This window comes from Tachypleus tridentatus, chromosome 13 (assembly GCF_004210375.1).
Source record: "Tachypleus tridentatus isolate NWPU-2018 chromosome 13, ASM421037v1, whole genome shotgun sequence".
In the NCBI taxonomy this organism is placed as follows: Eukaryota; Metazoa; Arthropoda; class Merostomata; order Xiphosura; family Limulidae; genus Tachypleus; species Tachypleus tridentatus.
Genome location: NC_134837.1, coordinates 149,613,994 through 149,629,406, shown reverse-complemented (window position 1 = coordinate 149,629,406; position 15,413 = coordinate 149,613,994). Strand labels below are relative to the sequence as shown.

General features: G+C 33.0%; 1 protein-coding gene across 2 annotated transcripts in view; it reads left to right on the top strand.

Moving 5' to 3' along the window:
* LOC143236617 (uncharacterized) overlaps positions 1 to 15,413 on the top strand; it is a 102,540-nt gene that overhangs the window by 33,489 nt on the left and 53,638 nt on the right. The window contains exons 1-2 of one of the 2 annotated variants that reach the window (XM_076474942.1): positions 4,137 to 4,224; positions 7,597 to 11,921. In XM_076474942.1, coding sequence (XP_076331057.1) covers positions 7,617 to 11,921 — 4,305 coding nt within the window. In that variant the 5' untranslated portion in view covers positions 4,137 to 4,224; positions 7,597 to 7,616. Of the gene's footprint in view, positions 1 to 4,136; positions 4,225 to 7,596; positions 11,922 to 15,413 lie in introns of those variants that run through there. The other variant, XM_076474941.1, reaches the window with a different exon arrangement.

Below are 15,413 nucleotides of genomic sequence, written 5' to 3'. Positions count from 1 at the left end.
CCTTTGCGTTCTCTAGTAGATTTATTTATCTCGTATCATCCTACAGATAAGAAAAACTTTGCGTAACGCATAAGAAATTACATGATGTAAACGAGTGTAACTAGATTAATAAAGTAGTAACTTATGCAATTTTGTCCCTGCTTTTAATAACCAATTATCGCGAGCAAAACGCACGTGCCCAACTAGGAAACGTTTTCGTGCTGCAATTTTTCAATGTCCATCCGGTACTGAGTGATGTGTTTTTGGATTGCTTTCATTGTAAAAGTTTTATTTTTATTGTTGTTGTACTTGTTTTTTCCTTCTATGAATACAATATTAAAACATCTGGTGTAAAAAAAAAATTCCCATGAATTCAGAGCCGCTTGAACTGTGCAATCGTTCAGTTTGCTTATGCGTTTTCTTGTCACTGTGCATATGTACATGCTAGTTCCTTATACATGCACTTTTATTCAGCAAACATTACACAGAGAACTTAATACAAACTCTTGTTTTTCTTGTCAAACGTGTTTATTGGTTAAATAAATATTTTGAAAACGTTCACACCATACTCAGTACCAGATTAATGTATAGACTACCTAGGCGCGGGTCTCGGCCATGCTAGGGTCCAGTCGGCCATCCAAGTGAAAACTTATGTTTCGTAAAACAAACAAAATAGATGAAATAATGAGTTTTGTCACTATTCCTAATAGACATATTATTATTATTCCTAGGGTCCCACTAAACCTATAATATATCTTCCAGATAAACACCAAAATACTTTTAGTATGTTTTGGTCTCAGTCTGTGTACAGATAGCAATAAGATATTTTAAAACTTTTTTCCGTACAATATAATGCTCGAATGATAACTTTCTTCTTCTTGTTCTGTTTCACTACAACAGAAACTTGCTGGAGATGTTTAATGGTAGATTTTAGATAGAGAGAGAGAGCACTATCTCAGAACGGCTGGTATATTAACAATTTTACTATTATAGCAGAGAACAACGTTTTGACCTTCCAAGGTTATCTTCAGGTTAACCTGAGTCCAATGAAGCACATCCACTGAAAATGTGTGATAGTTTGGACTACTTCAGTCTGAAGTACAGAAAGTGGAAAAAGGTTAAACCAATCAATTTTGTTAATAACATATAGTGTCACAAGATATTTTGGCTGCACGACACACTACCGTGAATCTTGATTGTTTCACCTTGTTACCACACCCTTAGGATAACATCAGGGTGTAAGGTTCTTCATCGGTTATAAAAATGTACGTGTAGTGACACGTGCTTGTTTGTCCAGAGTGATAACATATACACTTAATTAAAAACCTGTAGTTATGAGAAATTTATTAATGACATCGTGAACTGTGCTGGCATACAATGAGTGTACACAAATAATCTAAGTGGCAGATGACCTCATCATTTGTTTATACCCACTTACGCACTTCCTGTGACATTATTTCCTGTTGCTACAACGTTTACTGCGAAGGTGTTGTTTACTTCATGACCACCATGACGTGATTAATGTGGTGTAGTATAAACCAGAATGTCCATCAATTATTAGAATAAACGATCTGTTCAAATTGTTTAAAACAATCTGGTTAGGATGTTTAGACCCAGTACCTGTAATATTATCTTGAGGTGGCATTCTTACCTCACTGTACTAACAAAGAAAAGTTGTAAATCTCTTTTTTGTTTTTTACTTCGGATTATATAAACTTAGTAACATGTAAAATGTTTACCAGTTATCACAAAATTTAGAAGACACTTGTATTTTCACTTTATTTTTTTATAAACATAAACACTTTTTTTTGTTTTTATTTCAGTGATTGACATGTATTTCAGACGACCATATCTACGTATTTTTCAGAACAACCAATAGATAAATTCAAGCTGTTATTTACTGTTTTCTCAAACTATTTGTATCAGCCGTTTACAAGATATCAAACTTCATGGTTTAAATTTCCTAAACTATAAAACATGTATCTGTTTAGGATGTATTTGGTTAGACTGCCTATTAATTTTATACACTTCATTTTTAATTGATTGATAAAGAATAGTTTATAATAGTACTTTTCCGCCTGTAATTCAACTAATTTGCTAGATATTGATATTTAGCCTAAAACATAGCATGAGTATCGTTATGTAGAAAAAAGGATATTTTATACACGTTATGTGTACTTTATTCGAATCCTTTATTGGATTAGTTAAGAATAACATGATTAAAAGTATTACTAGTATTATTGTGTAATGTTTTATCACATTTCTCCAGAAAATAAAGAGAATCCTGGTAAATATAACTTAAATACCTCATCATGGTGTGTTTTAAACCCGGTTGTTGTACCGTTAAGTACTATCCACCTTTCAGATTCATTCTTAATTACCATATTATTTTGTCGGCCAAATTCATTCCTGTCCTGACTGATACTAAAGACAATAGGACGACATTGAACCAATTTGTTGTTGACTTGGTTAAGTTACCCAAAGGAGTGGATGGACGACTACGTAAGTTTTTAGATTTATTGCAAGACTATACTATTATGATAAAACACCGAAAGCTTTGTAGTCTTATGTCAAACGCATGCGCATTACGGTCATAATATTTTATTGACATCATGGTCTATCGTGTCAATAGCTGTGCACAGCAAAATATGATTGACCCGAAGATGACTTATTAAGGTCGAAACGTTGTTCCCTGCTTATCAATATAAGTATTAATACTCATACCAGCCGTTCTGAGATGCAAAATATGATTGAGTTTTACTTTTTATACGGTCCGAAAACCCACATTGATACTGTTAACAATGTCACGATTATTATTAACTTTATATTAACGTAATATGATTTCTGTTTTACGTGGGAAAAAATTAGAATACGTGGATTTTGTCAACAACACTCCGTGCATTTCAACTAATGATTTTCTATGTATTAAAAAAAGGGGAAACCGGATAAATCTGTTTCTGAACACAACAATCGTGTGTTTTTTATTTTTTTATCGGTATGATTTCGGTTTCCATTTCTGTTCACTGAAGTGTCTTGTTAAATATCGCGATGCTTGTAGCAATGAAATGTTTACTCATAGGAAATATTTTGATTTACACTGGTGCTAATTTATACATACAACTGATTAGGACTTATTGAGACGTATCATCTGTCTTAATTCATTTTCACCGTAATGTTCTCTAAATGAATCATAAATGTTTCTGGAACACTAGTTTTGAATTAAAAATGTGTTTTCCTGGTCAACAAATTGACGATTCCAAAATTATAACCTAGGTCTTCTAAACAGTTTGTACAAAACTAAATATTCTGAAATCTGTATCCTGAGTCTAGTCACATGATTGTATGTTCTATATATATATTTAGAAAAAACAAACATCTTCAAGTTTGCCAATATAATTGTATCATCTGAAGGCTGTATGTAAATTAACAATTTTACACATTTAAGAGATATCTCTATCTTTTTATTACTGTTGTTGGTGGCATCACATACACACATATATCTATTGCCTGGACTAGCAAAATTCTTAACAAAATATTCATGTTATAAAATCAAATGGTATATTATTTAAAATATACTGGCGTGGCTTGGTTGATAGAGCACGTGACTCGCAATCTGCGAGTCGCGAGTTCGAATCCCGTCATCTAACACACTTATTCTTTGAATCGTAACTGCGTTATAATATGACAGTCAATCTCGCTGTTCGTTGGTAAAACGAGTATTCCAAGAACTGATGGTAAATGGTATTAACTTTAATCTATCTCTTCAAAATTAGAGACAGATATCGAAAATAGCTCTCGGGTAGCTGTGCGCCAAATTCAACAAAAACGATCAAATTTTTAACAAAACTAGAAAAAGAAAGTAATATGCCAGTGAGGTGTTTGCAGTTTTCAAACTGCAGGCTCGTCGTTACTAATCCTAAAGCTTTATTTATAACATTTGAGACTTACCTGAATTAAAATCTATATCAGTCTTATTTTGACATTTCCTTGAAACATTATTCTAAAACTTGTTTTAAACTTTCTTATGATCGCACAAGCATGACAGGATGTAGTCGTATATATCTAGTAGAAGCACATATCCATGTTACAATCTTCACCACGCATTTTCTCTTTAGAATTTCCGGCGCATAATACTCTTGTTGACAGCAATTTGCACAGCAAATGTAATTTTACTCGCGTATTCGTTATTGAATCCAGTGTATATTTCTGTCTACTACATGAAATGGTATAATTTTATTAACACTCGTAAGTATGAATATTTCTTGGGTTAATTTACATACGATGTTTATTTCATTTTGGTTATTATAGTACTGGGGACAAGTGCAAAGACTATGAATTACTTTCTTAAAACTCCGTCTCGTCATAGGCTAACTTACTCGTCATAGGCTAACTTACTCGTCATAGGCTAACTTAGTGCTTGTACGGTTACGATGAGTTTGAACGCTTATTCATATCCTTCCAAAACTTAAGGTCCAGCATGGCCAGGTGGTTAAGACGCACTCGGATTCGTAACCTGAGGGTTGCGGGCTCGAATCCCCTTCCCACCAAACATTTTCGCTCTTTCATCCGTGGGGGCATTATAATGTTTCGGTCAATCCCACTATTCGTTGGTAAGAGTAGCCCAAAAATTGGCGGTGGATGGTGATAACTAGCTGCATTCCCTCTAGTCTTACACTGCTGAATTAGAGATGGTTAGCGCAATCGCCCTCATGTAGCTTTGCGCGAAATTCAGAACAAACCAAACCGAAACTTAAACTTGTGACAATGAGTGTTAGATTAAAATAACGTAGGACTCTGGTGAAAACACGTGTGTCGAAAAATATTTGGGTTTGTTTCATTACCTAGTTACACGCACGATTAATTGTAAGCATATAATTTGTAACTTCTAGTCATTAATTGATGGGAAGAGTCTCCTTTCATATTGTTCATTTAGAAATAAACTGTCGGAACTTTGGGCTGAATTGTTTTTTTCATGTTTCTAAAACCATGTCGGATGATGAAATCATCCTTCATTAGTACAAAGTAAAGCTACTTGATGACTCCAGTTTGGCATTACCCTGCTGCTGCTATCAACACGTCATAGTATATTAATAGGAGTCAGAGCATCTGTGACTCATTTACGTTGCTGTGTTCGACTTATGTTTCTTCGATGTCTCTTTCTGTTTCCGTAACTCGTAACATTCAGGTTTACATCGTAACCAATTCACGTATTAGACTAAACAACAATCATAGAAATTAAAACTTAATAAAGATGTTTTAGTTGCAACATTCCGAAAATGGTTTTTCGATATAGTGTGACAATTTTAAAAAATGAAATAGTACGTAGGAAATAATACATTTTCTGTTATTTACTTTAAAAAAGAGCCGTTTTTTTATTTGCGAATAAATTGCTCATGGTCATAGCTCATGAAACTGTAGTTTTGTGAATAAGTAATGTTGAGTTCGATCATTTTGTATCAATCTAGTCTCATTTCTTCAGATAAATATAGTGAAAATAAAAGAAATGGGTGCCTCTGCCCGAGCATACTTTTTGACGTCAGTGGCGCCTGATTTGAGCAGGCGGGTTTTCAAAGAATCCTGACTGTCGAGTAAAATCCCAACTGTTATGGTTTCAAGTTCTCAAATCCGAGAAGTGAGTTATTAGCTTTTCTGGGGGTAGTGGTTAGTTTGTTAAATGCATGTAGAATATTTTTTTTTTGTTTTTCATATGAAAACAAATAAAATATGCATCAGGTAAAAGTAAGCAAAAGTTATTCAATAATCCAATAGGAAAACAAAAAATACAGTAAAGATATGATTAATTGCATGTAAAACAAACGAGGATACATTTTCATTGCTTTAAAGTATCGTTATTGTATATTAATGTGTGTGTGTGTGTGTGTGTGTATATATATATATATATAATTATTTTTGTAACAATGAAAAGTGACTTTCTCAAAATCAATAATCCAAAATTATAAATTATCACAGTTCTTACGTATGCAACATAGTTTTATAGAGGTAAAGGTCAAGACGAGGTTTTAGGGCCCATTTGTTTTAAGTACATATTTGTTGCGTGGAACACTGTTCATTAAGTTCTGCGAGAATATCATGTAATATTTTTTTTTATCATTAATCCTAAATTTATATGAGAATAGCGTATCCGTGATATATACATAATAAATGTGTTTAATAAATGAACTTAAACTTGTTGCACAGTCTTGTGTTGGATTTTTGGAGTTTTTTATTTGTTTTTTTAAATAGGCTTCGGCCCGGTATGGCCAAGCGTGTTAAGGCGTTCGACTCGTAATCCCAGGGTCGCGGGTTCGAATCCTGGTCGCGTTGCACATGCTCACACTTTCAGCCGTGGGGGCGTTATAATGTTACGGTCAATACCACTATTCGTTGGTAAAAGAGTACCCCAAGAGTTGACGGTGGGTGGTGATGACTAGCTGCCTTCCCTCTAGTCTTACACTGCTAAATTAGGGACGGCTAGCGGAGATAGCCCTCGAGAAGCTTTGCGCGAAATTCAAAACAAACAAACTTTTAATAGGCTTGCTATTCTCTTACATCTAAATTGATTTTGTAATACTACCTTGACATTTGCGTTCAATAAAACTGTAATTATGAAATTTTTTTAATTTATATTAATATACAGTTTTTTTCTCCTGTAAGTTGAATACGAGTGATCATTAGTAGACAGAAGTGGGTATAGAAGTTGTAATAAAATAGTAACATGGTGATAGGTAATCTATAACAAAATCCATTATAAAAAAAACGAATTTTAAAGAGATACGACTTCAGATGTTATGGCGAAGTTGCATTGGTGTGAGGCTAAAATTTATTAAGACCAGTTGCGTCAAACATCTACAGACGTCGGTTTAAATTATATGTTGCAATTCAATTCTCACTAGTTATTGGTTTTACTTCTTTTTCTCTCTCTTACGGTTAAAACAATAACTACATATTTACACGAGTTTCAAGGCATTTTAGTTTTATAACATATGTTAGGATTACGAGACGCGCATACTTCTTGCTGTAATACCAGTATTTCATATAGTTTGTCAATATTTTGATATTTAATGATGCAACTCGGTTTCTATCGAATAGAGTAAGTGATCTTAGCGTGTTTAAATAATTATTCGCTTTTTATTTCTTTCAAGTAAAACTTTTAAATCAAACAGTGCGCGTGTATCTAACAGTACAAACTGGTTTGACAAGAAATGAGTGACACGATGTCGAAAAGTTCGTAATTTCAACTTTCTTCAATTTGCGTTATATCTTAATCACTTGTTTATTATTTTTTATGTTGTGCGAATAACGCGTTTTAATTGTTCATTTGGAAAATGATTATTTTTAGTGTTCAAACCTTAAAATGGTAGTTTTCTGTTGAATTAATAAGCAAGTTTCTATCAAACGAGAATTCCTTCCATTAATTTTAAGAATGACAAATTACTTAAAAGCGTACAAATACATATATTAGGATTGTGATGTTCTGAGAACTAAGATTTATGTGAGAGAAAGAAGTGTCTGGAGCAAGCCATAAACACACCCGTGGTTAAACTGAATTATTGCAAGCCTTAGTTATTATTGTTATGTTGTTGTTTTAATAGTTAAGGTTGATTTTATCTCCCGCAGGAAAGAGTGACTGATAGAAGATGTCAAGCAACGTTGACACGGCTACTTTGATCAGTCTTACCCGGAACAGAAATAGGCTTATGCGTTTAGCCCAAGGCATAAAGACAAAGAAAAAGCCCGGCAGTAAGAAAAGTATTAACCTGAAACTAGACCCTGCTTATACGAATATAGAACATTTAGTATTCGGCACTTATCGATCTCGATCCACTACACCTGTAGTGGAAGACAAGAGTAAAGGAGATAATAAGGTTGAGAGCTGTGAGCAAAGTGTAACTGTGGTGCAGAATTATGGTTGCAGCAAAGACGACGACCCCAACACATCATATAAAAACATTGTTTGTAGCTTAGAGGTAAAATCGAGAGATGGCGCTACGGGTCAGTCAACTGTGAAGGACAGTGAACATTCCGAATTCGAAATAAACGGCAGCGTGCTCCAGGCAGCTACACGTCAAATCTCCCCAGAGATCCCTGAGGGCTGGAACGGAAGAAATGACAACACCACTGTTTCTACTTCTTTTTCTGAAGGTTGTAAGAGAGATAACGAACACTTGTCAGTACTTAACTTGGAAAGAAATGTTTGTAGCGCAGATGAACAAAATTGGTTAGCAAAAACAGTTAGTAGGGTCAATGGAAAGCTAACTGATCATGGTTTTCCGTGTGAAGGTGGCAATATGGAGAATATATCATTACACATTGGTGACAGTGAAGCAATGGATAACGTACATTCTACTCTTAACCATTCATCTGAAAAGGTTGGTGCAGACGTTTTTACGGCGAACCAGTGTGGAATATTTAAAACATCTGAATCTAGCTTCTACAACGAAAACGTGGGTAATTCTTCCTGTGATAATTTTGCTAATGCTGTGAATTACACCGATGATTCACAGATCTTTGCGACTCCAGATAGCACATATTTAAGCTTAAATAGAGAGTGCCATGAGAAGACTGATTGTTCTGATGCTTTTTGCACTCCATGTGGAAATTTTAATGAAGAAAATCTCGGAGAGCCAGAAAATGTAATCCTGATAAATCAAAATAATGAAAGTGATAATAAAACGTCTGTAACACCTACTAGTAGTGGTGATTATATGTGTGTGACTGCAGCAAAATCGTTTATGTCCAGCCTAAGAGATGAAGATAGTATTAGTATGAGTAAACATAGGACTGCTACCAGATTTAGTAAACAAAGCTTTCAATCTACAGGCACTGTGAAAAAACAGACTAAAAGAATACCAATCATGGAAAGAGAAGTAGGAAGTTGCTCACTTGACCATATTAATGATTCTCATTGTATTAATAAATCTGAAAGTTATATAACACCAACAATAAAGAAAAAGTTGAGTAATGAAAGTGCAGAACATTTCAGGACTGATTCTAATAGATATAATATAAAAGGTGATGTGCCACGTGATATTGGTGAACTTCTTAACATGCAGAAAGAAGGAATTACTTGTGTAAGAAGCTCTAGTAAGATATGCAGTAGACCTAGTTCTGTACCTACAGGAGTTGTGTGTAATTCAGCTTCTAACTCTTTGTTACATAGCCAGTCTTTTCCATGTAAGTCTTCTCTTAATAAATGTCAGAAATTTCGGTCAGTATCTATTTCTGATAATTCTAAAATTAGTTTAGAAGGAAAGAAAAGTTCTGATAAAACAGGCTGTCCAGTTCTTCTGACATACAGGCCTCTGTCTTCAACAGCAAATCTAGAAGAAACTCATCAGAACAAATGTGATAATGTTCAAATAACAGATTCAACTTCCTTGAAAGTATTGAGAATTCCAACTGAAAAGTCTTATGATAACCAGTCAAAATATTCTTCAGGTATTCCTAAACCAAAAATTCATGTTAAACGAACTTTAACACCTTTCAACTCACCACAAATGTTTTTAGCTTCTGATTTTGTTACAAAAGAAAAAACTGCTAATGAAGACCTCTGTGACTTAAGTGATGGTGTAAATACTTCTCCAGATCACTCACAATTTTTTAGAACCAAGAGTATTTCATTTGTCTCTAGGAAAAAATCAGATCCAACTCCATCTTTTCGTAAAGCTGCTTCAGTGTGTGAAAAGTCGAAGGTTAAACCACCAAACATTCCAACTATAAGACATCTTAAGATACCCAAGCATGGAGAGTATATTTCTGATTCTAGACGTTCCATTTCTTTGTCAACTGGAGAATTTAAAAATGAAATTTCATCTGAATGTCAGAAACAAGAAAAATCTGTACAAATTAATAGCAAAGCACGTGGTGAAGCTATTACATGCAAGATTACAGTTACTCCACCATCCCATATAGAAAATGATGCTATGGGTGTTAATCATACAGTAGGAGGTAGAAAGAGTGCTCATGGGATTTCATCAAGTTTTGGAACTTGTAACAAATCACCATCTAGGTCATCTTTAAATGAGTGTGAATCTAATTTAACATTTAAACCTGTATCAAAATCACTGTTATCTAGCTCAAATTCAAGCTTAACTGGGTCTAAGACCCACCTTCTATCAAAACATGATGTTTTGAATTCAACAAAAAATGTCAGGAAAATAAACAGTAATGACCAGACTGTTCACCAGTCAAGTACAGAATCTTTAAAGTATTTGAAATATGGAGTGATGGTGCAAAAATCAAATCAACCAGATAAAATCCAACTTACTTCATATTTGGGTTCTTATACAAATCATGACATGTTGCATAATTCATCCAAAAATGAACAGGACCTTACCAAATTTTCAGTAAAGACTAATACTGAACTTGAATATGGAGAGAAAGAAAACAGACTTATTCAGGATTCCTACCATCACTCTGGAATTCCAGTTCCATCTTGTAGCCAAGTTAACAATTCAAAAAAAGAAACTTTAAGAAGAACAAACTTTGCTTCTAAAAATAGCTCTAATATTAAACCTCCAGTTCCAATTAAACCCACCAAAATTCATATCCCTCCTATAGTTAATAATAAGTGTATTTTGACTAACTTCACTGTTTCCAACCAAACATTATCCACTAATCAGACAGTTCAAAAATCATATACAAAGTCAGATACAAATGTTTCTTTTATGAAAAACTTCATAGATAAGAACCATTGCTCAACTTATGATAACTACAAATTCCAACATGTTCCTGAAACCCCAAAAATCAGTAAAAATGGTACAGTTTTAAGCAGTAATAGTATTGGACCAATTTCTCAAGCCTCAAATGTTGATGAAATAGATGGTTATAAAATAAAGGATGATGAATTTTCTGATACCTACTTATCTCCCAGTGACATCTGGCCACTTGAAACACATCCAAGTACATCAAATTTTTCTCTAAGGTCCTCAACTCAGTTATGTAACAGTGACAATATATATCCATGTTGTTATACAGATTGTCATCAAGACACTAGCATGATCAATCATAAGACTTCCAAGTTCTTATCTGTAGATGGTGATTATCGAGATGTTATCAATACACAAGAAAAGACTTCTAGAAAGGACAATCTTGCCCAAACTTGTGATCACCTTCAAGATACTTGCAGAAGAATTCATGGAGAGAAAAGTCATGGTACTAAAGAGGCAACACCCTCATGTGTTATTAAAAGGTCAGAGTCTTTTGAAGAATGGGCTGTTGAACACTTGAAAGCTTTGATTTCTCCACAAGGTCATGAATTCAACCAAGTAACTCCTCAAGTATTCCCAAAGAGTAATTCTGGAAATGAAGCTCCAAATGACTTTGATAATAAAACACAAGAAAAAACCATGAGAAAATTAAATAAGAAAAGCTATTCTGTTCCAAACAGAATGCTTCATAATGCCACAGGTGTTAGAAAAAACCCATCTTCAGGTTTGCCTGTTAGGTCACTTTCCTTGAGCTCCAGTCCTCTTCCTTATAAGATGGCTTCTGGCTCTATGAGAGGATTTGATGCAGCTAAAACATTACTTCCAGAAAGTGCATGGGATCATAGTGAAATGGGAATGTCAGATATTGAAGAGAAAGATGAGAATTCTTCTTCTGGTGCAAGTAGAGCAGGGTCTGAAGGACCAACTGAACATTGTCGACAGCACACTTTAAGTTCTAAACGATACTGCTCCATAAAGCTTGATGCTACTAAAAATAAGTCTAGAATTGCATCTAAATTTAAATCAGAATCACTGGGATTAGAAAGACTTCTTCCTGTTGGATTTCCTTTAACTAGTATGACATCAGGTGAAAGTCTCAAATTGTTTAACAAAGAAGATGGAATAATAACTAGTACATCTTTTGATGTAAATGACGGCAATACTAAATCTTCTAATTGGTCATCATCAAAGAAGAAAACTATGGATGATTGCAGTGATGGGTCAGTTGCTAAAGTAAGTGTTTGTACAGGTTATTTGTTCTCTTTGACTAACAAGTGTTAATTTCTGTATAAATATACTGGATTTATTATTTTATAGGCATGACTTTTGAACAGTATTGAATTTGATAATCAACTAGATATAAAGTTAATTGGTGAAACTTAGCTGTTAAAAATCTTTAAGTCTATAGTATATCAAAAGATTTATTTTACTGTGTTATACATTGGTTTTTTTTGGGCTATTTCTTGGAGTAATTTGCATTGTATAATTTCTAACTTTCCAGATGTAGATGTTGTTCAAAGTGGGTAGTAGGCTTCATATGAAAGTTTACCTTAAGTTATTATATATAATTATTTTGAATTTGATGATGAGGAACCCACTTCTTAGAAATAAAAGTTTGGAGACAGTTTGACTGGGTAATGGGAAAAAAAGTATTTTTTTCGTTACCCAATCAAGCCATCTACAAACTTTTATTGTTATTTTATTTCAATCACTTTTTGTTTGTTTTCAGTGAAAATATTTTGTTAAATACCTAAACCTGTAAAATATTTTGGTTATTAACCAATAAACGTCAAGAAACCTTCTGTTTAGCTCCTTTTTTCTAATTTATTTTTAATGAGATAATATTCTGACTCCACCCATGTTACCTGATGAAAAAAAACTGAACGGAAGACCAGGCTGTGTTACTTCTCCCTGCATTAGGGTGATCAGGACTGAGCTAAAATGGCTACTGCTTTTTCGTGGATTCATGATGTTATGAAAAATCAGCAAAGGTTAATAAATAGAATGAATGAGGAGGTTCAATGATATTACTGACTCCAGGGCCTGGGCTGGCTCTCTATTCCTTTGAAAGCAGTGGAAGTTTATTAATAACTGAAAAACAAAATATACTACATACAAAATATGATCGTAAAATGTTTGTGTATGTACCACACTTGAGTAACCCTTTAAATTAGGAGTGGTAGGGAATTACATTAGGCATTGAACATTATACGATTATGATAGAACTGATAATATTAGGGGTAAAAACAAAAACAGGTTTTGTTGAATAATGTATAATTAAGAAATTTATTGGTCTTGTACAAATATTTGTTAACTTAATGTACATTCAGTAAGTATGTACCATATATTTCAATATAAGTGGTTACATGTTTGACTTCACCTGAAAAACTGATCATGCACATTATCTGTATTTTACAGTTTTTAGCGTAGTTGGTAGGAAAAGTATATGTACTTGAATAATTAGGTTGGTTTTTGATTGGAAAAGCGTTGCATTCGAGCATAGTGACAAGGTTGAAACATTTGGAGAATTAGATGTATTACTGATTAGAATGTATTCTATCTGTTCACAGCATACTGTATTACTTTATAAATATTGATAAAATGGCACGTATTAATACTTTAAATTTATATTATGGGTTTCAAAGTAATCATTAACTGTTAGCAGCATACTGTATTGTTTCACAAACAATGATAAAAAAAGACACATTAATGTTTGAAATTTAGATTTGTATTACCATTTTGAGAGTAATCTTTATTTGATGACCCTGATTTATTACGAATTTGAAGAACCCATGAGTGAAAGTAAAGGAAAATACATTATATATTAATCACATCTACTGTAACCAATACTGATTAGGCTCTTCACTCTGTACCAAGGCTTTCAAAGCTGGCTAATATATGAGATACATATTAGTGGTCTAGGCATTGTTAATACCCACCTTCCAGCATGTCTAAGCTTCTTGTGTGCTTCTGAAAAAAGCTCATGAGTCAAATTTTATGCAATCACTGGCTGATAACCACTTCCTGTCCATTATTGATTACTATCTGTGTGTAATAAACACCATGGAACTTTTTGGAATAAATGCATTTAACTGTATTAGGATATAGAAAGAAATTATTGTTTTACATGGGACAACTTAAATAAGCACAGAAATTGTTTTTAAGAAATTTGTTTTCTTAAGAATGTAAACATGTCTTTGGTGACATGAATTATAATATTTTTTAAAAATATGTTGTATAGTAGGGATGACATTTACGCCAAATAGTTTTTTAGCAAATAATAATGACTGTGATTTCTCTGATGCTAAAGATGATCTCTATGTAAACTGGATCAAAAATCTTTCAAAAATTTGAATCGTGTTTCTCTGAATTTAAAAAAATGAATCGTGTTTCTCTGAATTTAAAAATTTGAAACTGATATTTGAATTATTGCATGATCCATTTCAAGTTGACTTTGGAAATTTCACTTAGGAAATTACATCTTTACATGTATGGAAGATGTAAATGTCATCCCTACTATCTTGTTTGCATTCTTTTTTGAAGAATAGATATTAGCAATGTCAACATTTATTTCTTTTTTGAATTTTTTTTTCTTGTATACCCTATATTCGAGAGAGTAAAATTCACTTCGAATATACACACTAACTAACTAAGAAAAATTTAACAAGAGACTTCTGACAAATTAAAAATAGGTAATGAAATTGTTTTAGGGAAATTTGGCACATGACTAAAAGTTGGTATTTAACTTCCTAAACTTATTTTGGGAAAAGTAATGAAAGCTACATGTAGGTTAGTCTGATTTTCAGAAAATCTAGTACCATCAAGTGTATTTTAGAAGTTTGAAAATACGTTCCTCTGGTTAATTTAATGGTGCTCAATTCAAGCTGAATGAAATAAAAACTTGTTAGCAATAAGTATTTATAACCTGTGTTTTTGATAAAGTATACATATATTTCAGTTATAAAGGCTGAAACATGATAAAGGAGGCTATATCTTACATATACCATGACCATACTCTGTTTATAATAGTGCACGTATTTATGCACTATAGTTGACATTTACGATGAGAAACGTTCATTTTAGATTAAGAATGAGAGAAGTTTTAGACAAAAGACTCATAACGGTTAAGAAAAACGAACAATCAAACATGAGAAACCACCTCTTAACTATAAACAGTAAGTCTGAAGGTTCAGGACAGTATGCAAGTTTAGTTGTGTATCAGCTGCTTAAGTAAACTGGGACAGGGTTAATAGTTGGGTGTATAAGTCTAATTAAAATATTGGTTTTAAGAAATCTGAACAGGAAATAATAAATGGATTAGTAGGTTGTATTTGAGAGGCCATAAGTGTCAAATTATATGAGGAAATTTGCAACATGACTTCGGTTATTTTTAAGTGATAAATTGCTTCATGAAATGTAAGATTGTGATTACATTTAGTATATTATGAGAGTTACTGGTATGTAACTTTCTAGGTATAGTTAGTTAATGGTAAGACGACTACATTTAGGTTGTTAATATTAATGAAGAGAGGATCAGAAGTAAAATAACGGCAATAGCTAATATATATAGTTTTTTTTTGGATAGTATCGTCTTTAGAAGCTGAAGTGTATACAAACGCTTACAAGAATGTAAAGTTTTATTTATTTCTATTTCAAAGGTATTCATTTACGTATTTTTTAGGAACTGGTTTTCACATACATATTGTGTAATTATTCATGAAAGTA